Below are 24,124 nucleotides of genomic sequence, written 5' to 3'. Positions count from 1 at the left end.
GGCTTGGATCAGTTCATGATCCAAAGCACACAAGGTCATCTGTAAAACATGGTGGAGGCAATGTGATGGCATGGGCATGCATAGCTTCCAGTGGCACTGGGTCATTGATGATGTGACAGAAGACAGAAGCAGCCGGATGAATTCTGTAGTGTTTAGAGATATACCGTCAGCCCAGATTCACCCAAATGCAGCAAAGTTGATTGGACGGCGCTTCACGGTACAGATGGACAATGATCCCAAACACACTTCAAAAGCAACCCAGGAGCTTTGGAAGGAAAAGAAGTGGGATATTTTGCAATGGCTGAGTCAATCACCTGATCTCAACCCAACTGAGCATGCATTTCACTTGCTGAAGGCAAAACTAAAGGCAGAAAGACCCACAAACAAAGATCAACTGAAGACAGCTGCAGTTAGAGCCTGGCAAAGCATCAGAAAGAAGGAAACCCAGTCTTTGGTAATGTCCATGGGTTCCAGACTTCAGGCAGTCATTGCCAGTAAAGGATTCTCAAAAAAATATTAAAAATTAACACTTTATTTATGATTATATTAATTTGTCCAATTACTTTTGGTCCCTTGAAAAAAGGGGGATGGCTACTCTTAAAAGCTGTAATTCCTAAACCCTGCTTCCAATTTGGGTGTGCATACTCACAAATTAGACCTGAGAGTGTGCACTTTCAGCTGATATCCATTCTATAACTATAGCTTGAATATGTTTTGTTAAATACCTGAAAAAAAAACTAAAATTGTGCCTGTGTCCAAATATATATAAACCTAACTGTATATATATATGTATTACGTTTTATTATAAATTTTTATGTAGGATGGTTATATATTGTTTTATGAAATATTATTCATGCATTTTAAGCATAGTGAGCCAGAATTTTCTTTTTCTTTTATATGTGTAACGGAACCGACCCTGACTGTGCTTGAGTACTTCCGTTAGAATACTGCTTCCCCATCCGAACACCGACAACAGACACCACAGCCAACCATACAAGACTAGACGACACCAGTCTTGAAGTAAACCAGGAGGTAGACTAGTTTATTTGAACACAGATACAAGATATGTACACTTAGGGGACAATCCTCTCTCCCTGCATAATGACACAGGGTGGGGCAATCTACATTTAGTAACAAGAGACCCACAGGTATTCAAACTTCACACCAGCAGACAGTCCTATCAGGAGGGAGCTAATACACATAACATTAATCAATCCACAACCCCCAACCCCACTGTCAGGGCTCCAGGGTATGACCATAGGTATGTGAACTGACGCAGGGAAACGCAGGCTTCAGATAAGTTATAAACAATATAATTTATTAAAGACTAACAACACAAACATAAACACAGTGCAATACTAAAACATAACACAGTGCAAACGTACCAAACCACCCACAGATAACAGTACATACAATGCAAGCGTCGTCAGGCAGGCCGGGTCAATAACAATCGGCAGGTAGGTACAGGGGGTCAGGCAGAGAATGGTCGGGGTCACAAGCCAGGGATAAAACAGGAGAAGTCAGCAGAGGTCCGGATCAGGCAGGGTCAGCAACGAATCAGACAGGAACAGGAATGCAGGAACAAGATACAGGGCCCAGGAAAAACACACACCAAGGCAGAGACTGCAGGTCTGGTCATCCCTTAAATACACCTGCATAATCAACTTCAGGTGTTTGGCTGGCTGCAGGGTTGAGTCTCTGATTGCTGGGAGCACCCGCTGGCCAGCCCTGGTACTGCAGCCCACAAGGCAGGTGAGTCCCACCATTACTGGCAAGTCCATTCCTGACACCCACCTATCTCCTAAACATGTCTAAACAGTCTGAGACAAAGCCCACATAACATTAGGACAGATCACCCTGTACCCCTAACAGGCACAGGGTGATTTACACATAAGAGGGATATGGGGAGCTGAGACAGGGGTCTCCCCACCTCTCCAAAGTGAGCTGGGTTCCATGGGCCCCCCACCCAAGGTGACAATATGCTTATATATATTTATATCTATTGATATTTATCTATTAATTTTATTTTGAGTGAGTGTTCAGGAATGCACATATGTTGATCACTATTATTATATTTATATATATATATATATATATATATATATATATATATATATATATATATATATATATATGTACAGTATATATACGTGTCAGGCTTACTTGTCAGCATGGGTTGATATTTGGTCCCTGCTTGGACGTTTTTTTTACAATTTTTTGCCTGGTTGTTTACAAGTTATGGCCCAGGAAAAGATTACTTGTAGTTGGACAGCAGACCCACTAGGTGGATGTTGTCCCTATACATTGGGACTTGCCCCTTTGATGGCTCTCCTTGGAGGGCTGGTAGTGGCCGGAAATGACACCGGAGCGCTGTCCTGAACATGACATCATAATCACGTTACCGGAAGTGATGTCATCACGACTGGAAGTGCGGGAGGAAAGCATATACACCTGCTTTTCTCCGGTTCTTCCTTCTCCAGTGAGTGGTGTGCGTTCCAAGGGAGCATAGCATCATGTGGACCTATATATACATAGATTTTTTACTGGGCCCTCTACATGTTCTTGTTCTGCTAAATTGTGCATATATCAACTACCACTCAAGTGTTAGCACAGCCCAGGAACCTATTTACAGGAATATCTTCCTATGGTCAGAGCATATGATATCAATAATGTGATTTAAATCATTGTGGTCAAACCATGCATTCTGGGGGCTTGCGTTGTCCATGCTCACATACTGGGCATATATTGCTTTAATACTTTATAGATGCTGTTGTTTTGCTTATATACTCTGTGCTCGCATGATTTGTAACTCCACCCTTATCCCTTCCTCTTTGGTTGCTGTGGGAGGTGATTATTGAATAGAAATAAAGGTTTGTGTGCTGTTATTCATACCTAATTTGGCTCTGAAGAGGAGGGTTCATCCCTCGAAATGCGTCAGCCTACGCAGACTTCCCATATCATTGGTTTCACTTTGTGAACATAGAGGTGGTCTCTTCTGCTTTTATTACGTACTTTTATGACCTACTTTTTACCTATTTCAATAAATGGTGTTTTTGGTAATGAGCTAGGTCGGTGAGCCCTCTCTTTTATTATAATTTTATTTACAGGCATGAGACAGACCACTTAATACTGCTTAAAATGATCAGATTGTATTTATATAAAACCTTAATCCTAAAAGGAAAATTTTGCTTGCTGAAATTGATTATAAAGTGTTAGCTGACGTTTGGCTTCAATTTGTTAGTGTATTTAAATCTGCTAGGACTTCTAAGGCCTCATGCACACTGCAGCTCAAATAAGCTGCCCCCACAGGTGTTTGAGCTGTTTTGAGTCTTTACCTTTCCCTGTTTGTTAACTCCCTTCTATGTGTTCATGCACACTATAGGCATTTTCAGGGGTGTATGGCATATAAGCTGACAGACAGAAAAAGAGGTAGAGAGGTACACCTGTAAAAGTTTTTTTTGGAGCTGCAGTGTGCATGAGCCCTAACACTCCCTTTCCCCCAGACTGACAATGCTGCTGTCCAAAGATGCCCCCCATGCTCATTCATCCAGAGTGTGTTTGTATAATACAGGAGGTGTGTTATTGGCCAGATCATCAGGGTAAACAGAGGGAAAAAAAGCCTAAAAAAAGAAACCAAATATAGCCATTACATCTAATGATTGGTATAAACAGGAGCCAGGTGCTGTGTAGTTTTGTGCTAAAAATAATACACCTTGTATGGAGGTGTGCCTTTAATAATTCATATGGTAAAAAAATAAATAACCAGCCTGTGGCTTTAGGAAGCCAGGTTCCAAGATGGATGGCCCGTCCGCTCAGAGGGAAGCAGTGGAGTAGAATGCCTGTCAGTGCAGGGACCACGTCTACCCGACGTCCCAGCGTCCTGGATGACGTCACCACGATGTGGAGAGACGGAGGGGGGGGAACTCTTGCTGGAGCCGCAGCTTTAGAAGGAAGAGGCCGGTTGCTGGGACAACATGTTTTGCGCGCATGCGCTTTGTCAAGTCAAGTAATGATTGGCACACTTGAGGAACATGCTCCAAATCATGCAGCGCACAAAATTGCATGTCCCTATTGTTGCGCTCTGGTGCCATTAATTTTTTTGACACTCCAACACACCTTGCTAAGCAACATTATGGTTGCCCTCAAAAGGCCAGTTGTCCAGATGTCCAGAGCACCTCACCCTCCCTTACATCACAGTACACCCCCCTTACTTTGTGCTGCTGCCAGGAAGAAGCTGGTAGAAGTGTAGGGTCTGGAGGAGGACCAGAGGAGGGCTGGAGTCAGCTGCCAGCGTCTGCTGAATGCTGAGACAAGGTTAGGAATAGACGAGGGGGTGCTGCAGCTGCACAGAGAGGAAAAGGATTTGTAGTTGGAGTTCTGTCCTCCTCTATGCTACCAACTGCTGAGATGGGTGGAAAAGTAGGGCAGAGATGAATCTCTCTGTGGCCACATAGAGAAGATTCTGGCGAAGTAGTTCTGTCCTACTCTGCTGCTGACTGGTGAGACAAGGTGGGGGCGGAAACAAGGGGGTGCTTCAGATACAGGAGAGATGCAAGGACCACATGAAATGGCCTGACAGCTCGGATTCAGCCCTTGGGCTTTGTGTTTGACACATGTGGTTTAGAATATGTAGCACTACCCCCTTAGGGGTTGCTATTGAATTTGGGTCCTCATATAGTCCTGCACATCCAGTCAGTTAGCATTTTTCACACAGCTTTTATCCACAGACAGAAATCAGCCATTGGTTTTGTTATTTTATTGAGAGGATTAAAGTTGGATAGGGTAAAGGGGTGTATAGGATGCCCAAGTGAACTGAAATCTGAGAACAACTTCCTGAACTATTCACAGCTTCTCTGATGCAGTCTCTGTAGGAGTGCTAGCCAGCAGCTCCAGTTGTACTACCCCACACCCTAGATTAACTCCTCTTCACCTAGTAATCTGGAGACTTCTCTTCCTGAGCAGGGGATCTAGCACCTGTTCCTTTAACCACTTGCCGACCGGGCACTTATACCCCCTTCCTTACCAGGCCAATTTTCAGCTTACAGCACTGTCACACTTTGACAATTGCGTGGTCATACAACATTGTGCCCATATGAAATTTTTATCATTTTTTTTCACAAATAGAGCTTTCTTTTGGTGGTATTTACTTTCTGCTGGGTGTTTTACTTTTTGCGCTATAAACAAAAAAAGAGCACAAAATTTGAAAAAAAAAAAGTTTCTTTGTTTCTATTATAAAATTTAGCAAACAGGTAATTTTTCTCCTTCACTGATGTGCATTGATGAGGCTGCACTGATAGGCAGCACTGATGGGCACTGATAAGTGGCACTGATGGGCACTGATAAGTGGCACTGATAGGCAGCACTGAAGGGCACTGATAGGCGGCACTGATAGGCGGCATTAATGAGGTGGCACGGATATGTGGCACTGATAGGCAGCACTAATGAGGCGGCACTGATAGGCGGCACTGATGATGGGTACTGATAGTCAGCACTGATAGGCGGCACTGACTGGTAGCACTGCTGGGCACTGACTGGCGCAACCGCTGGGTACTGACTGGCGCAACTGCTGGGCACTGACTGGTGGTACAGACTGGCGGCACTGCTGGGCTGCACTGATGGGCACTGGTGGGTGGTACTAGTGGGCACAGGTGGATGGCACTGCTGGGCACAGGTGGGCGGAGCTGGTGGGTGGCACTGCTGGGCACCGATCATCAGGTCACTGATCATCAGTGCCCTGATGATCAGTGCCGATCCCTGCTCTGACAACTGCCGGTTCTCAGCAGTACTTTCCTCACGCTCTGACAGCGTGAGGAAAGTGCAGCCGAAAACCGGCAATTGCATTTCCCTGTGATCAGCTTGTCATTGGACACGGCTGATCACTGTGGTAAAAGGCCGCTGTGATTGGCCTTTTACCACATCACGTGATCCGTAGGGCACAGAGATCACGGAGATCGCCGGGTGTGCGCACCTGGCGGCGCGCAGGAGAGCGCGTTCTGGGAGGACGTCATATGACACCCTCCCAGAACTGGCCAGCCACATTGTAGCCATCATTCAGCTATCTGTGGTCCGCAACTAGTTAAGTAAGGTGTACAGGCACTAGCAGGTGTACAGCAGGCTGTAATGAATTAGCTGGGACAATTATGGATAATGATCAGTTGTTCCAATCTGACCATGCCCTGGGCAGCATCCTGAAAAACAAGGTTGCTCAAGGGCAGACAGCAGTGCTACAGATGTCTGCATCTATATTTGACAGGTGTGTTGCTGGGTGGGGTTATGGTGCCCACAAAACAAAATAAAACAAAGAAGAACACAGGGACAGATCCTTCCCCTACCTCCTCTTCTGGCAGCTGACATTCTTCAGGCGGTGGCACTGCCACTCTCATTGGGGACTCATTGGGGATTGAGAACATCCCCAGCTGAAGCAGAGCCTGCGAGGCTTGCAGTTCATTGGGTGGGACTCAGCGAGTGGTTGCGGCTACAAAATGGTCATGCCCGCCTGTCTTCTGCTCAGTGCTGGCATATGTGGGGGCTGCAGACTGCTGTGAGAGGGACGGGGGGTAAGTTAGTGCTCTGCAACAGCTCCAAAATGCCTGGGTGAATGACTGTACATGTCTGCAGACAGTTTGGCCTCTTTGATTTCTGCAGGATAAAGGACTGCCCATAGCAAGTCATTCATTTCATTCACTAATTCCTTCCTCCTTATGTACAATTTACCTTCACCAGTTGCTGGTGTAATGGTTGTGCGCATCAGGCACATGAAAATTGTAGGTGACAGCCATTTTGTTCAGGCTTCAGCAATTTTTTTGAGCCCAGTGATCTTACTCCCTCCCTCCTTCTGCAATCTACGGAATCCATAGCCTTAACTTTTAACACACTTCAAAAGAGCCTGTTATCCCATTTTAGGCACAGCAGACACCAGCACACAGGCCGTGGTCAGCGCTGTAAACTGCTAATTCCCACCTGCACTCAGCTCAGGAGGACTAAGAACAGTATGTAAAGCACTGCATAAATTGTAGGTGCTATACATATGCTTGCAGCAAATAAATTAATATTTATTTGCTTCTTGTAGAACCACGCCCATATTAAATGAATGCCCCACTCCTAATTAAAGTACATGCTCTTCCCATAGTGGCTTTCTGGAAACACAGAAAAAAGGTGTCCCTACATTTTTTTTTTTTTAAATGTTGGCTACTATGTGAATACAAGCAAGATATATTTGGCTCTATTTTCATTCTTTCAGCTTGCAAAGTACTAAGACAGCATTAAAGTTGGAGATGCAATGAGTGAGAGGTATTTCAAAAGGAAATAACTATTCATGAACTAAATAAAATTTGATAGTTCTCACCTCTGCTGACCTTTGGGATTCCGTGGGCAGGTCTTTTCCCAGATATGATGCCAATGTTAGGCTTGATTACCAAATACATTGCATTATTTTAATTATAATGACTAGAGATGAGCGAATCGAACATGGCGAAGTGGAATTCGTTTTGAATATTGGGAAATATTCGATTCGCGCCGAATCCGAAAATTAGCCAACTTCGGATGCACGAATCGAATTTTCCCAAAAATGGCGGCGACATGTGTGGTGACGGAGCGGGGATCTCTGGGAAGGCGCGCAGACAAGGCGCGCTGACCCATAATGCATTCATTCATGACATGCGATCGCATTAGCCAATCAGCAGCCAGCCAGCCAGCACTGTGTAATGGTGGAGCTATAAATTGCGGCCATCTTACAATTCTCCATTAGCCTCCGGTCATTCAAGAGAGACAGACCTGTCTGTATTAGGGACAGAGTTAGGGCCAGAGAGACTTTAGGGCCACAGAATCGTTACTTAGGGACACAGAATCGTTACTTAGGGACACAGAATCGTTACTCAGGGACACAGAATTGTTACTCAGGGACACAGAATTGTTACTCAGGGACAGACACAGAATTGTTACTGAGGGACACAGAATTGTTACTGAGGGACACAGAATTGTTACTGAGGGACACAGAATTGTTACTCAGGGACAGACACAGAATTGTTACTCAGGGACAGACACAGAATTGTTACTGAGGGACACAGAATTGTTACTGAGGGACACAGAATTGTTACTGAGGGACACAGAATTGTTACTCAGGGACACAGAATTGTTACTCAGGGACACAGAATTGTTACTCAGGGACAGACACAGAATTGTTACTCAGGGACACAGAATTGTTACTCAGGACACAGAATTGTTACTCAGGGACAGACACAGAATTGTTACTCAGGGACACAGAATTGTTACTCAGGGACACAGAATTGTTACTGAGGGACACAGAATTGTTACTGAGGGACAGACACAGAATTGTTACTGAGGGACACAGAATTGTTACTGAGGGACACAGAATTGTTACTGAGGGACACAGAATTGTTACTCAGGGACAGACACAGAATTGTTACTCAGGGACACAGAATTGTTACTCAGGGACACAGAATTGTTACTCAGGGACACAGAATTGTTACTCAGGGACACAGAATTGACCCTAATTGATGATGATGAGGCTGATCGCACTTGGCAGCCTCGTCGTCATCTGCCAGGCCCGTAATCTGCCATGGGCCCCCGTACCGACTCCTCATGCTGCTGCCAGGCCCGTAATCTGTCATGGGCCCCTGTACCGCCTCCTCATGCTGCTGCCAGGTCCAGAGTGTGTCATGGGTCCCTGTACGGCCTCCCATTGCTGCTGTCTCCATCGCCACACTCTGCCATGTGCCACTTTCAGGTCTCCTCACACTGCTGGTGGGTTCCATTTTGTCATAGGGTGCTGGCAGATTACGGGCCTCCCATTGCTGCTGCCAGGCCCGTAATCTGCCATGGGCCCCCGTACCGCCTCCTCATGCTGCTGCCAGGTCCAGAGTGTCTCATGGGTCCCTGTACGGCCTCCCATTGCTGCTGTCTCCATCGCCACACTCTGCCATGTGCCACTTTCAGGTCTCCTCACACTGCTGGTGGGTTCCATTTTGTCATAGGGTGCTGTATGGCCTCCCATTGCTGCTGCCTCCACCGCCACACTGTGGCTCCACACTCTGGTTTTGGCCCCGTGACTGCCCAAATGAGTGAAGTGTGCGGTGATTCTAAGATCGACGGCACTCATCTGCATGTCATACTGACTGACAGTATTATTTCTCTTCCCCAGCAGACTCCAAGGGCATTTAAATTAAAGGTACAGTGTTCTGCACTAATATAAAGGCTCTCTGAAGCCTAGAAACACCCTTTTTATAAGTTAAATTCGCAGCGAATATATTCGACTCGAATCGAATTTATTCCGCGAATTCGCCGAATCAGCCGAATCGAATTTTTGAATACTTCGCTCATCTCTAATAATGACCATTTAATAACTCTACAATTATCAATCAACTTTAAGTATCTAGCCTCTAGACACATAAGCAAACACATCAAAAATTACAAACTGAATAAAGAAAATTGTTTTTCCCTAGTGTTCCTGTTTTGTTGTGTCTCATTTTGATGTGTGCTCATTTCTTTTAAATCAGCTTGGGAATATATAATGGGTATCAGCATGCAGTACCTGTGAATAGCACTGCTGGCACATTCTTGTGATGATTTGTAACAAGTGTGAAGACATTCATTTGCTTCTTTCTCATTATCTTTCAAGTATACAGAAGATCAGGCTAAAAAAGTGGCCGTTGTAGGTTGGGTCAAAAATACTCCACATGGAACAGTTACTGGGCAAGTCCAGGGGTCAAAAGAAAAAGTAGATATAATGTGAGTAACATTCAAATATAAGTGGTGTAATTGTGTTTATAGTCATTTGTGTTTTTTATTTATTTAATTTTTTGCTAAATGAAATGCATATAGTTTATATAAATACAGCACAAGCCATTTTGTTTAAATTTGCATCCAGCTTTAGCAAACATTTTAAACAAGGTTAACTATGGTATAGCACTACTTTCCCTGGATTTGATTGGGTCCCCCTAAGTTTTGCATGGCCAGGCAATGCCTGTACTTTCAGATTCAGTAAAACAGTCCTTGAGCTGGTATTTAGTTGTTTATATTAAGGGGTTAGCAACTTGGATGGGGTCTAGGGGTATATGGGATGGCAAAGAAACTGTAGAACTTGAGGATAAACTTCTTAGTAACTATGTATAAAATTTATAGCAGTCTTGTGACTTCTATCTGTGTCCAGCCCAGCACTAGCTAAAGCTTGTAGGAGGAAAATCCCCTGACCCCTGCCTAGACAGTGCTATTTGGCCCTGTGCAGATCACATGCACTCTCCCAAGAAAAAAAAACATCTCTAGCAATACACACTAAACTGAGCATGTGCATGCCAACAGTTCAGTCTGGAGATAAGTTGTGGTCGCTTGAAAAAGGGGAGGAACAGAGAAGAAAGGATCAAACAGCCTTTTTACACAATGCAGAGGATTAACCCCTTAGGTTCTACAGTGAGTAAAACAAGCATGCTTTACTGCATATACAAGCTGATTTTACTGTTGTGGGTTTAGTAACACTTTAAGCAGTCCCAGGTGAAGACTATTTGGGTATTGCACCTGTCTGCTCCCCTTATCCAGCCCAGGGGGTGTAAGAGTACTCACACTGTCCTTGCCTGCTAGTGTGGGGGGTTGGTGCCTGCTTTCATGCCTTATGCTGGGCTGGCTCCTTCCCTGCTAACAGGTTGTCCTCCCAAGGAGATGCTGAGGCAGTAGAGATCCTCCTGTCCAGCATCTTGCCTGTAGGTAGGTTCCCCATCCTGGGGCCCCCATCCTAGGCTCCACACTCCAGCCTTCTCTCAATCCATCTTACACCTGACTCCCCTCTCTCCCCAGGCTCTGTCATATATGAAGGTTGCTCTGGTCACCATGCCCAGCCTCCTGCCAGGGGATTGGCCAAGGTCCCTCAAACATGCAGATTTGTGCCTCCTCCCCTCCTGTTCCAGAAAGTACTAAAGTTTCTGAAAAGGTGGGAGGGCTCCAGAAGTCCTGATCTGTAAAACTACCCAGCCTGTCCTGAGGTGACCTCCTGCCTCACTCCCAGGCTGACTCATCCCAGGCTGCTACTCAGCCCCATCTAAAAAAATAAAACAACAAAACCTATCTAGCTAACCTAGAGAGCGTTACAATGGCAACACTGGAGTCTTTCTGTATATACAGTATTTCTATACTGAACACCCTGCAGAAAATCTCAGTTTTTGGTCATGCGATTGTCTTTTCCCAGAAGTCTGTCTGTATTTAAAATGTACAGGTTCTGGTCTTCTGTTTGCTGGAGTGAGCCTTTCATCTTTGACAAGATACTATCCAAGTGTACAGTATGTCTGGATGCTAAGATGCAGGCTCTTTTCTATAGCACTGGGCCTAATTGTCTGATTATAGCAGGCAGACCCTTTTTTTTTGTGTGTTTATATTATTTTGCAGAAAAAGAATGGAGGAATCTATAGGTGTAAAGAAAATAGAATTGGGTTTTTAGGGACCTTCCTAGAGTAAATTTCTCCAGCTGAGCTGTCAGTGGTCATTTGTGACCTGATTGTTATGGCCTGGGTATTTTCAGTGGGTCGATCCTAATTGAGACAAACTCCTGATAGATGCCTGCTTCCTCTTTTACTACTGTCCTTTCTGCTACTTGCTCTGTTGCTTTTCCTAGTTTCCTGGGTCTTCCTTTTTACTTGTTTCTTACCCTGGTTCCTACTGTCCACTGTCACACCTGTACCTGCTCCTTCCTTTTCTCCAGATATTTTGGGTCTTCCTGCGCTTCATAGTCCCTTTCTGTGTTCGAGCATACTGTAAGTAATAGCACACTATTTATGCCCTAATTGGCTCAAGCTTCTATAAAAGGGCAGTTCACTCCACACTACGATTGCCTGCAGCAACATTTTCTTATTTTCTGTATGAAATTCTGTTTTCTTACAGTGTTTTTTTCTTTTGTTTTCTTCTTGTAATATTTTTTCTGGTTAAAAAAAATGGGTTCTCTGCCTCTCCTCAATTCCTACTCTTCCAGCTTCCCCTAAAAGACAGGCAAATTTTCAGGCCACCTTGAGTCAACTTCAGGCACAAGGGTTAATCCCAAGTTCAACTTATGTGCAGCCCCAAAACTGAATGGAGACATTACCAACATTTTGGACCTGAAATCCCTAAACAGATATCTGTGCTCCTCCAAATTCCACATGGAGTTAGCAAAATCTGTCTTCACTTCTCTCAGATCAGGGGAATTTTTTACATCAGTGGACGTCCAAGATGCCTATCTTTACATTTCCATCTTTCACGCATATCAAAGTTTTTTATGATTTGCTGTGGGAGACCAGAGTTTTCAATGTGTCACTCTGCTAATTGGCCTCTCCTCTGCACCATGAGTCTTCACAAAAATGCTTGCTCTGCTCCTGGCCCTGCTAAGATCTCAGGGCATCCATGTCATAGGGTACCTGCTGAAAGATTCCTCAGTCATGGTCCTGTCTTCCAACATCCAAAACACAATCCAGCTCCTTCAAACTTTTGGATGGCTGATCCACTGAAATAAATATGCCCTCCAACCTTCCCATCATCTAGAATAATTGGGGGTGATCTTGGATATGGTTCAGGTCAAAGATTTCCTCAGAGAAGATAGCTTTGCTGATGTCCAGCTATCAGGAGGTAATCCAGGTACCATTGATGCATTCTTCATGTGAATTCTACTCAGTTCCACTTAGGACCTTTGCAGCTCAACATAGTCAAAGCAGATCTTTTCTCTGGATCACCCACTACAGCTGTCCACCCACTACTGCTCCACATCATGCCAAAGAGATTTCACTCCACTGCCTGGATGTTATAAGGATGGTTAGGGTCTTCCTAGCTGAAACATCTTCCTTTAGAAAAACTGGATCCCTTTTTGTCCTCCCTGAAAGTCCCAAGAAGCAACCTCCTGCTTCATCTGCCACCATTGTTAAGTGGCTTAGGTTGCTTGTTTCCAGAACCTCAAGGAACAGGTTCCTCTCTTCCCTATCAGGACCCATTCCACCAGATCCGTTGGTGTTAAGCATTAAACATCCATTTTGCAGATTTGCATGGCTGCAAGCTAGTCTTCTGTGTAAGCTTGCTAAGAATTTTACCAGGGGGATGTTCAGGTATCAGTCCATACAATTATTTTTGTGGGCCTGCTTGCTGCTGTTGCTATGTTGTTGCAGACACCTCAGTTTATTGCTTGGGGACATCCGATGGTCTATTATGGCTCCATTACCCATGTCCTGTACGGTACAATAAAGATAATGGGAATTTTGACTTACCAGTAAATACAATATCTTGGAGTACAGTACAGGACAAGCCCATCCCCTCGTCCTGTTTCTCCATTTTGCTTGCTACAAAACTGAAATCCCACAGAGGATGGGGATGGGGGGAGTAGGCCATTAAATAAGGGTGCAAATTTCTGCTCATGGGGACAGTCATATTTATTACATGCATAAACTGCTTCTTGCTTTGCATTGCTGCACTGTGGTTGTGTGCTACTTTTACTCACAATGCAAGTCTCTCAGTCATCAGCTCAGTGAAATCAATGCACTTCTTAAATGACTGATATCTTATTGCAACACTGCAAAAGACAAAGTAATTGCACTCTAGTGGCTACTCTAAAAATTTATATGTGTAATACAACAAAGTATGTAAATGTGTTGAAATGGACAGTTCAAAATATGGACGATTCCTGCATAATTGGCTAAAATTCATTGGTGTGTGACCCTGTTAGCACCACTCCACTTGACAAAGGTTGATCTTTCGATCAAACAGTGCCTGCATTCAGTCAGATTTAGGAGTTGTCCTAATATTCAGTAGCTACTGCTCTAGCACAATAGCCAGCTGCAGTAATTTCTCTATACATGCTGTTTAGCATGGATGGAGTAATCAATTTATCTTTTTTAGCCAGGGGGTCTGAACAACAGAAAGCTATACATGTATGGTCAGCTTACTAGCAGACTTATGAAAATATAAAAGCCATTAAAAAAAATTAGATTGATTTAGATTGACAGCAATAGATGCAGTAAGCAGACAGGAAAACCTAGATGAGTATGAATACTGAGAGCAGCAAAAGGTAGGTAGCAGCATTCAGAAATTCCTAAAACAGCAGCAACAGAGGAAATGATATGAGGCTTAGCAGGAGAATGTGCAGATGACCCCCCCCCCAAGTCAACTATCTCAATTGCTGTAGGATGATAGAAGGAGAAGAAGCGCCTCTAAGTGTAGCATAACACTTTATTCAGGTTAAAAGGTAGGAACACTCACATAGATGAGGTAAATAATGGCATGAAAACCGTGGTGCGGTGTGAAAATCGATCAGGTGAGTATACAGTGTGAAGAGCTGTCATCAGTATGGAGTATGGAGTAGTCAGCGTGCCACTGGAGCAGCGTGGTGGCTGGAGGGGAACAGCTGTGGAGCCGGCCGGCGTGCACATCCTCCCTCTGAGCTGTTGGAACGCAGCGGCGGCATGGCCGTGATCACGTCAGATACCCAGAATGCACTGCGACGCGTTTCGGAGCATGTGCTGGCCAGGAAAGGCGGAAGTGCGCTCCTTTTTCAAGCAGGGGGAGGTGGAAGAATGATGTTCTATTTATATGGAGATGGGGGCTAATTATCGCTTAATTAGCCAATCAACTGGGAACACATGTAATTGGAACAGTAATTGAAAACCATTGTTGTAAGGTGACAAGTGAATTGAAATGTAGGTTGATAGAAAGTCACGGCTATTGAGAAAAAATGGCAAAAAAATGGCAAAAAAGGAAAAAATGGAAAAGGGGGAAAAAAACAATGTGGAAAATAAATGGATGAAACAAATAAAAAATGTGTGAGAACAAAGCAAAAGGAAAAAAGAACAGGATGGTAAAAATCAAAATCAAAAATGAAGCAAAAAAGAGGCATGATGCAACTAATGATGACTATAAAATGTAATTAAAATTATAACTATAATTTGAATAGAAGAAGGGGTGTGAAACATGATACAAAACATTTCGTGTGAGTGTACATGATGACAAAAATCCAAGGTAATGTGTAAAATGGAAGATAAAAAGTAAATATAAGAACTGAATTAATATAAAATATATATATATATATGTAAAAAAGGAAAAAATGGATGAATAGAAAATAAATAAATATAGGTGAGAATATAAGGAATAATGATGTTGAAAAAAAAAAAAAAAAATTAATATTAATAAAATTATGTGTAAAAATAATAATACGTGTATAAAAAAATTAAGTTGATGTGCTAGAATTAAAAACATGGTTAAAAAATTCTGATATTCATAAAAATATAAAATATATATTTCATATACTTTAATTGTATTTTGATTTTTTAACTTTATTGTTATTTTTATATTACTTTTTTTTAACCATGCTTTTAATTCTAGCGCATCAACTTAATTTTTTATACACGTATTATTATTTTTACACGTAATTTTATTACTATTAATTTTAATTTTTTATTTTTATTTTCAACATCATTATTGTTTATATTCTCACCTATATTTATTTATTTTCTATTCATCCATTTTTTTCCTTTTTTACATATATATATATATATATATATATATATATATATATATATATATATATATTTTTTTTTTAGATCAATTCAGTTCTTATATTTACTTTTTATCTTCCATTTTACACATTACCTTGGATTTTTGTCATCATGTACACTCACACGAAATGTTTTGCATCATGTTTCACACCCCGTCTTCTATTCAAATTATAATTATAATTTTAATTACATTTTATAGTCATCATTAGTTGCATCATGCCTCTTTTTTGCTTCATTTTTGATTTTTACCATCCTTTTCTTTTTTCCTTTTGCTTTTTTCTCACACATTTTTTATTTGTTTCATCCATTTATTTTCCACATTGTTTTTTTCCCCCTTTCCATTTTTTCCTTTTTTGCCATTTCTTTGCCATTTTTCCTCAATAGCCTTGACTTTCTATCAACCTACATTTCAATTCACTTGTCACCTTACAACAATGGTTTCAATTACTATTCCAATTACATGTGTTCCCAGTTGATTGGCTAATTATGCGGTAATTAGCCCCCATCTCCATATAAATAGAACATCATTCTTCCACCTCCCCCTGCTTGAAAAAGGAGCGCACTTCCGCCTTTCCCGGCCAGCGCATGCTCCAAAACGTGTCGCAGTGCATTGTGGATATCTGACGTGATCACGGCCACGCTGCCTCTGCGTTCCACCCTGCTCAGAGGGAGGATGTGCCGTCTCTACAGCTGTTCCCCTCCAGCCACCACGCTGCTCCAGCGGCACGCTGACTACTCCATACTCCATACTGATGACAGCTCTTCACCCTGGATACCCACCTGATGTTCACACTGTACCACGGTTTTCATGCCATTATTTACCTCATCTATGTGAGTGTTCCTACATTTAACCTGAATAAAGTGTTATGCTGCACTTAGAGGCGCTTCTTCTCCTATCATCCTACAGAGTCTGCTACAGTACTTTTTGAAGCTTTGCCCTTGGTGCCATACGGACCCACTCCAGTCTATCCGCAACACCACTAACACCCCACAGCAGGATATCCCAGGACTTGGAAAAGTTTTTGCACTGATTACCCCCCCCCCTTCCTTTCTTCTAACTATCTCAATTGCAACTACTCTTCCATTGGAGGACAATGACAGACTGTCAATGACCACCCAGTTGGATGAATGTGCTGCAGATGTTTTCCTAACAGGTAAAATTATTCTAAGAACTAATAAGGAATATTAGATATAGGTCTGATTTATTCCACAACAAACCTGACTAAGCACTCCACACAAAAGGATGTGAGCTTTTTGTATTCCTGTCAAAACTTGAAAATTCACCCAGATTTCATACAACCTTTCAGACATGTATGCCCATTCATCTGTTATTTTAAAAATCAAAAGACACAATGAAAAGCCATATAAACACAGGACGAATTCACAAGCTATGACTAAGCTCTTCACAAATTTTGAACTCAGAACCTCAAACCTCCACACTTCTCAGCTCTGCTAAAGGGGAATTTCCAGTCTGAACACAGAAATAAATACATGAGGGCTGATTTACTAAAGGTAATAAAAAAAGGAAGGCAGCATTAATATGTTGCTCCCTTTAATGGAAGTGACCTGCTTTCAGAAATTGGTTAGTGCTGGCTTTTGTTTTCTTTATTCTCTCTCTCTCTCCTCCTAATTTTATTGTTTGCAGAGTCACCTACCTGATATGTGGAGCCTCGTGCCATAACTACTGTTATCCTCGTGTCTTCAACGGTTTGCTTCTCATGACTGTAATAAGGGTATAAACAAGGACTGACCTGTGCAACAGCTTCACTTCAGTCGGCAAACAGCCGTCACACTTCCCTCTCTCCTGCCATTTCTGTTTTTTTTCAGTGCATTTTAGAATGGGGCTTTAAAGTTATTTTTTTACACTGACGATTGCTTAAGCGATATGGCTAATAAATATATCTTATTGTTTATTGCTATTAAATTGGTCATTTAAAAAAAATATTCTATATACTATTTATTATGGTTAACCAACAAAGTGCAGCGACCATTAGTATCCACATTTGATTAGCTTTTGGCTTGTTTTATTTATTGTTTTTTTGTTATAATTAAGTTAATTATAGTGCTATTTGCAATCCCATGAGCTAGAGCAAATATAAATCATTATGGTATGTTTGCACCACAGGAATGCTTGTGTGTGTTGGCAGGTGTAAGTGCCCTTTATTTGTTTTCCCTCCTGATGCAGTGGGTGAAGTTAGTGCCCATTTATATGCAAGCTCTGGGTGGGGCCCAGTGGAGTCTGGGTAAAGCAGCAGGAAAACCATGATCAGAAAGATATAGTGCTGTGTGGAGAGAGCCCTCTGTAGGACTGAACTGCCCTGGTGACCAGAGGAGGATACATGGAAGGAGAAGGAAAGATGGAGAAACCTTACAATTCCTAACCTTCATCTAGCAAGTCCCGTGGCTTGTTTTTGGATGGCCTTGGGTCCTAAAGCGAAGTACCTTATATGTGAGGAAATTACACAATTATAGCGTGAGCCACCTTTGGGAATTGACTGGTAACATTTGTGAATTGGCTGCAATGGTGTTGGACTATGTAACTGGACAATGTGATGTGTGTTGGACTATGTGATTGGAGTCAAGAGGTGAAGAGAGGCTGGGGGAGGGGCATGTGCTGTGAAGTTTGAATACCTGTGTGTCTCCAGTTACTAAATGTAGATTGCCCCTCCCTGTGTCATTATGCAGGGAGGGGGGACTGTCCCTTGAGTGTATATATCTTGTATCTGTGTTGAAATAAAGTAGTCTACCTTCTGGATTACTTCAAGATAGGTGTCGTCTAGTCTTGTATGGTCTGCTGTGGTGTCTGTTGTCAGTGTTCGGACAGGGAAGCGTTCGTCTAACGGAAGTACCCAAGCACAGTCTGGGGTCGATTCCGTTACATTGGTGGCAAGCGGTGAGATTGTGCTTCCTGGCTGTGAACACATTCAAACCTCCACCGGGATCCAAGGTTTGGATAGCAGGAGAGGAGAGACAGATATCACCCACAGCTATGGAAATGGAAGTCTTATGGCGGATGCAGCAAGTGCTGGCTTACCTAGACGATCCTGTTTCTGCACGGGATAAGCTTGGATGGAGGAAAGCATCTGTCCAACAGCTGGACGAGGGTATGGAAGATAGAGCAGTTGGCTCATCCCTCCAATTACAGATCCTGGAATGTATGGATCTAATGGATTTTTCACTGGAGGATGTTATGGGTGATGAGTCACCTGCAGTCTGGGACATCCAAACCTCCACCGGGATCCAAGGTTCGGATATCAGGAGAGGAAAGATACAGATACCACCCGCAGCTATGGAAACGGAGGTCTTATGGCAGATGCAGCAAGTGCTGGCTTAGCTAGATGATCCTATTTCTGCACAGGACGAGCTTGGATGAAGGAATGCGTCTGCCCAAAAGCTGGATGAAGGTATGGATGATGGAGCAGTCATCTCATCCCTCTAATTACAGATCCGGGAATGTGTGAATCTAATGGATTTTTCACTGGAGGATGTTATGGGTGATGAGTCACCTGGCAAAGTGCTGGCACTGGGCCCAAGGACCACCAGCCCTTGCCCTGGACATTTAACCATTCCAGACACTGGGGATTTGATAGACTTCTCTACTGAGGAAAAACAACCTGGTGAGCCTCCAGCAGAAGAGCTGGCAACAGGGCCAAACATTGCTGAACTCTACCCAGCACCAACAGCAGCTTCAGTCTCCCTAAGGGAAGAGGCTGCCACTTTTCTCCTACACCACTGACAGGGACATGGGATTTCCTGCCAGCAGCATCTTTGGAGGTAAAAGAAAGTTCTTCAGCTGAAGCGCTGACAACTGGACAGAGGGTCCAGAACCTCTGCCCCACAACTGTGGTAGTTTCAGAGGCCCAGGGGAAGAAGGGAGAGGAGGTTGTTGTCCTCCCTCCCCCATAGTCAGCCAGAGTGGAGGAAACTATCTTGCCTCCCAAGCCAGGATCTGTGCACCAGGGGGACAGTGACAGAGGAATGTCATCTCAGCAGCAGATCCACAGTCTGGGAGTGGAGGAAGCCTGCCTCCCTCCCCCACGGTTAGCCAGAGTAGATGTGGGGTCCCCAGCAGAAGTGCTGGCAACAGGACAGAGCGCCGTTGGCCTCTGCCTAGCAACTACAGTGTCTCCACAGCATCAGGGAACTGGGGCGATTGGCCGCTCTTCCCAGCAGCAGACTGAGCTCCAGAATGTTCAAAACCATACAGCCGAAGCGCTGGCAGCTAGACAAAGGGTCTGTAACCTCTGCCCTATCCCTACTGAGGACAACTACCCCTTGCAGTCGAGAATAGAAATCAGGTTGATCATCTATGTGACTTCACTCTGCCCTCAACTAACCAAAGTGGATGAGACTACAGTCACCACCTGGATACCCCGGGGATGCTGGGCAGTCGGCCCAGATCCCCAACAGCATGATGGAGCTGGCCCAGCTACCCTGTCTTCTCTCCAGTGGCTGAGATGACTTCAGGGAGAAGGACCAGTCTGTACTTCTCCCTAGCAGTGGGTATGTTCTACGAGAGAGGCAGAGGTTGGCTGAGCGAGTAATGCTATGTTTGGGACAATTTGTTTGGGGAACTGTGTGGGTGCTGGCATTGGGGGACTGGAAGTACAGACTAACTTCGGAGTCAACCCGTTTGGGGTCTCCTCCTGTGTTAGTCTCCTGCCGAAAGGGGAGATATGTGACGGGAGTCACTTTGGGTGGGGGACACATGGAACCCAGCTTACTTTGGAGAGGTGGGGAGACCCCTGTCTCAGCTCCCCATATCCCTATTATATGTAAGTCACCCTGTGCCTGTTAGGGGTACAGGGTGATCTGTCCTAACATTGTGTAGACATGTCTAGGAGATAGGTGGTGACAGACACCGCCCTGTGGGATCTCTAGTGATCCACAGAACGGGATTCCCCAGGACGCGGAGTCTAAGTCCCAGCCTGCCTTTTCAACAGAGCCCCTGATGGTGGGGATGGACTTGGTGCAGGACTGAAACCAGGTCGCGGCCCCTGAGTGCACCCAACTGTGGTAGAGGAGTCCCGCTGAGGGTATGTGCCAGGGGTGAGCCTGATGTGAAGAGGCTGACAGGTCCAGGTCCCGAGCGGGATGGATGGATGACAGTCAGGAGTGAGCGTGGTCAGACTAGCTGGGCCGGTAACGGTGGAGGAAGGTAGGTACAAGCAGGAGATGGAGAGTAGCCGGGTCACGAGCCAAGGTTCAGCAACGGGAGGTCCAATAGTAATAGTAACGACAGGCAGAGGAATAGTCAGGGATGAGCCGGGGGTCAGAGCAGGAGAAGGTCAACACAAATCAGGACAAGCAGGATCGGCAACAGGAAAACGCACTTCAGAAACACAGGTACAGGAACTAGACCTTGCGGCAACATGATCACCTCCTAGCCAGTTTAAATAGTGCGCCCTGCACCGTCATTGGTGCCAGGCGTGTGCTTGCATGCAATTGCCGCCGCAGACGCCCAGGTCCTAGTGCCTGCATATTGGTGCACCTAGGCAATCTGCGCATGCGCAGACCCATAGTCCCCGACAGGTGGGGTGGGGGTTGTGGATTGTTTGGTGATGTGTGGCTGCATCCCATTGTTCTATTGTTTGTCTTGCTTGGGAGCAAACTATTATGGGATGTATGTGTTTACGTGTATTAGCTTAGTGGGGGGGGGGGGTGTCTCCAGCAGCCCTTCCTCCTGATGGGACTGGCTGATGGTGTGAAATTTGAATACCTGTATGTCTCTTGTTACAAAATGTAGATTGCCCCGACCTGTGTCATTATGCAGGGAGGGGGGACTGTCACTTGAGTGTATATATCTTGTATCTGTGTTGAAATAAAGTAGTCTACCTTCTGTATTACTTCAAGATTGGTGTCATCTAGTGTTGTATGGTCTGCTGTGGTGTCTGTTGTCAGTGTTCGGACAGGGAAGCATAAGTCTAACGGAAGTACCCAAGCGCAGTCTGGGGTTGCTTCCGTTACACTATCCAAGAAGAATTGGTGTGCGCCCAGAGTCAGCTAGACAGGGGCAGTCACCTAATAAGGGACCCATACACGTGTGCAGATGGCCATATCCATAGCGAGATCCTCAAACCTAAGTTAGAGGAAATAAATATATGTTTAATGCATATGTAAGTCCTAGTTTGCTGTGCAAGTTAAATATGCTAAAATGCTGCTTTTTTTGCTTTCTTTTGCCATTAGGTGCATACGTAATACACAAAGGGCTGGATTTTTAAAGGGACAACTGCCCTGGGCCCCCCTGACAGAAGGGACCTCTTCTATACAAAAATATAAAAAAAAAAATATAAAAAATATAGCAAAATAATAATAACATAATATAAAATGTATGATAAAAAATATTTTCTTTTATTAAATGTATCTTGGGAAGTAATATTTTGCCAGCCATCATTTGTAAAGGTTTTTACTCTGGACTGGTGTATTATATCGTTTTTAAAAACAAATTTTGGCGGCTCAAGAGAACCACACGTGTGTGTACGCGTGACCTCAGAATGATGTTGTCTCATGCACATTGAGAATGTAAAACAACTCTGTGTATAAGGTGCCCTCCAAATATGAAGTGCCCCTGGCCCCCCAAGGTCTAAATCTGGCCCTAAATATGTCACCATTATAAATTAAAACAAACTAAAAAGACAATGTGACTGCTTTGAAAAGCAATGTCCATGTACCAAGCTAAATGACATGTCACATAAACCCCATGCACTATGCTATTGTAGGAAAACAAGGTAGCACAGGTACTAGTATTTATCAATAGAATCTCTAAGCTAAGCATCACCATATAAAATCTTGTACATTTGCTAAAGTTCTGTCCATGTGCACAAAAATCTGTGCCTTTGTGGTACAAGGCCCTTCTGTGTATGGCTTAGTAAGACTTTAAAAAAAATAGAGTTTTTAAGTCTCTTTTTAATGATAACCATGCACAATTGTATTCATACATAGTATGTGCATTTAACTATGGTAACAGCATTTGATACCCAAAAGCGGTGAAAATCATATTTTTATTTTAGACAGGCCATGGTTTAGCTGTTGTTTGCTCAGATGTTGAAGTGTTATTCCACAGCAAACCATACTTTTTGGCAAATTATGTGTATATACACTGTAGAACCCACATAGATTGCAAGCACATAGTAAATTCAGTTAAGTTCACTTAGTCCCTTTAGATTGTAAACTCCACAAGCAGGGCCCCCATATTCCTTCTGTATTGAACTATATTGTAATTGTACTGTCCCCCTTTATATTGTAAAGCGCTGCGAAAACTGTTGGTGCTATATAATTCCTGTATAATAATAATATGAATTGTAAACACATGATCAATACATTAGTAAATTAAGCACATGGTGTATAGTACTGCTGCTAGTATACTACCCAAATTTGTAAATGACTAGCTTATACAAACCTACAGAATGTCAATGTAACAGTTGATTCAAGCCATATTGTTGGAAAGCATATATACAGATATATGCTTAAGGAAGTGTTTAAATGTGTGTAAATTGGTATTAGATATGGGAAATATAGGAAACAAGTTGTATAAATATGTGAATTCGTATATTATTTGAAAAGCACATTCTATTGCACTAATTTGAAATAATTTCCTTCTTTCAGGAAAAATTGGCTACAGAAAGTTGGTAGCCCAATGTCCCGGATTGACAAGGCTGTTTTCTCAAATGAAAGGCAGATAGCAAATGTGGAATTTTCCAACTTCAAAACAAAGTACTGATGTGCGGAGTTATTTGGATAATAAATCACATTGGACTATGGATTTTCTCTGCAAATAACCTTATTAGGTGCATTATTATGGAATAGAGACAAACCCACATGTAAATGTGAACGTTTTTTGAGGGAGTGGGGGGCATTTGACAGCTGAGAAATCCAAGAAGAAGCTGTTAAAGCCATACTCCAAGAAAATATTTTTTCCTTTTTGGTTGAAGTGGATTAGACACAGAACCTCTGACTACTTTTTATCACTATGTCAGTTCCCTTTACTTTTCCAGTGGTTTCCCAAGTTGATGACAGAATGTCACAGAGACAGGAAGTCATGGGTAAACACTCCAGGACCTGGATTAGAACCTTGATCAAATTTTTGCTGTTTGTACCTTTCTTTCATATACACCCCTTCCTCTTATTTCTTATCTTGTCTCACAATAAGAGAATGTGAGGGGAAATCTCCCCATTGAGAATACAGATGATAACAAAATCTTGAGAGAGTTTCCAACATTTTTTTGTAATTAAAAATTAAAAAGAAGATTTGGCTGAAGTTAAGCATGTTCTTGCTTTCCCACAAAGGACAGTATCTAAGCAATTCTGCTTTATCTAACACTGTTCAGCCCAATGGCAGCAGGCTGAGCCACATGGTGGTTTACTTCCTTATTTTATTCTTCAGTGTGTATAGTCAAACATATTTCACTTAACAGAGGGCCAAAAAGTTAATAATAATATGATTTTTGTACTAACCCTAAAAACTTTTTATTGAAGTTCATCGACGTACATGGGAATTATACAGTATAAATTCTCAGACAACTGGATTGTACTGCTGTCTCCTGAAGGCGACAGTATAAGTGAGTTGTCTAGGAACATCATAGATTTCTTGTGCCCTTCATGAATGATAAAGAAAT

At 43.2% G+C, this 24,124-nt stretch overlaps 1 protein-coding gene across 2 annotated transcripts in view; it reads left to right on the top strand.

Moving 5' to 3' along the window:
* LOC149440802 (acylphosphatase-2-like) overlaps positions 1-23,766 on the top strand; it is a 67,529-nt gene extending 43,763 nt beyond the window's left edge. For both annotated transcript variants that reach the window (XM_089658023.1, XM_089658021.1), the window contains 2 exons: positions 9,638-9,747; positions 23,115-23,766. In XM_089658023.1, the coding sequence (XP_089514149.1) occupies positions 9,638-9,747; positions 23,115-23,229 (225 nt within the window). In that variant the 3' untranslated portion in view covers positions 23,230-23,766. The remainder of the gene's footprint in view (positions 1-9,637; positions 9,748-23,114) is intronic.
* The last annotated feature ends 358 nt before the right edge of the window (positions 23,767-24,124 follow it).

The sequence above is a fragment of the Staurois parvus genome, unplaced genomic scaffold (assembly GCF_062004578.1).
Source record: "Staurois parvus isolate SC_StPar_1 unplaced genomic scaffold, SC_StPar_1.0 ptg001051l, whole genome shotgun sequence".
Taxonomy (NCBI): Eukaryota; Metazoa; Chordata; class Amphibia; order Anura; family Ranidae; genus Staurois; species Staurois parvus.
The sequence above is the reverse complement of the archived record's forward strand: the minus strand, read 5'-3'. Positions and strand labels throughout refer to the sequence as shown.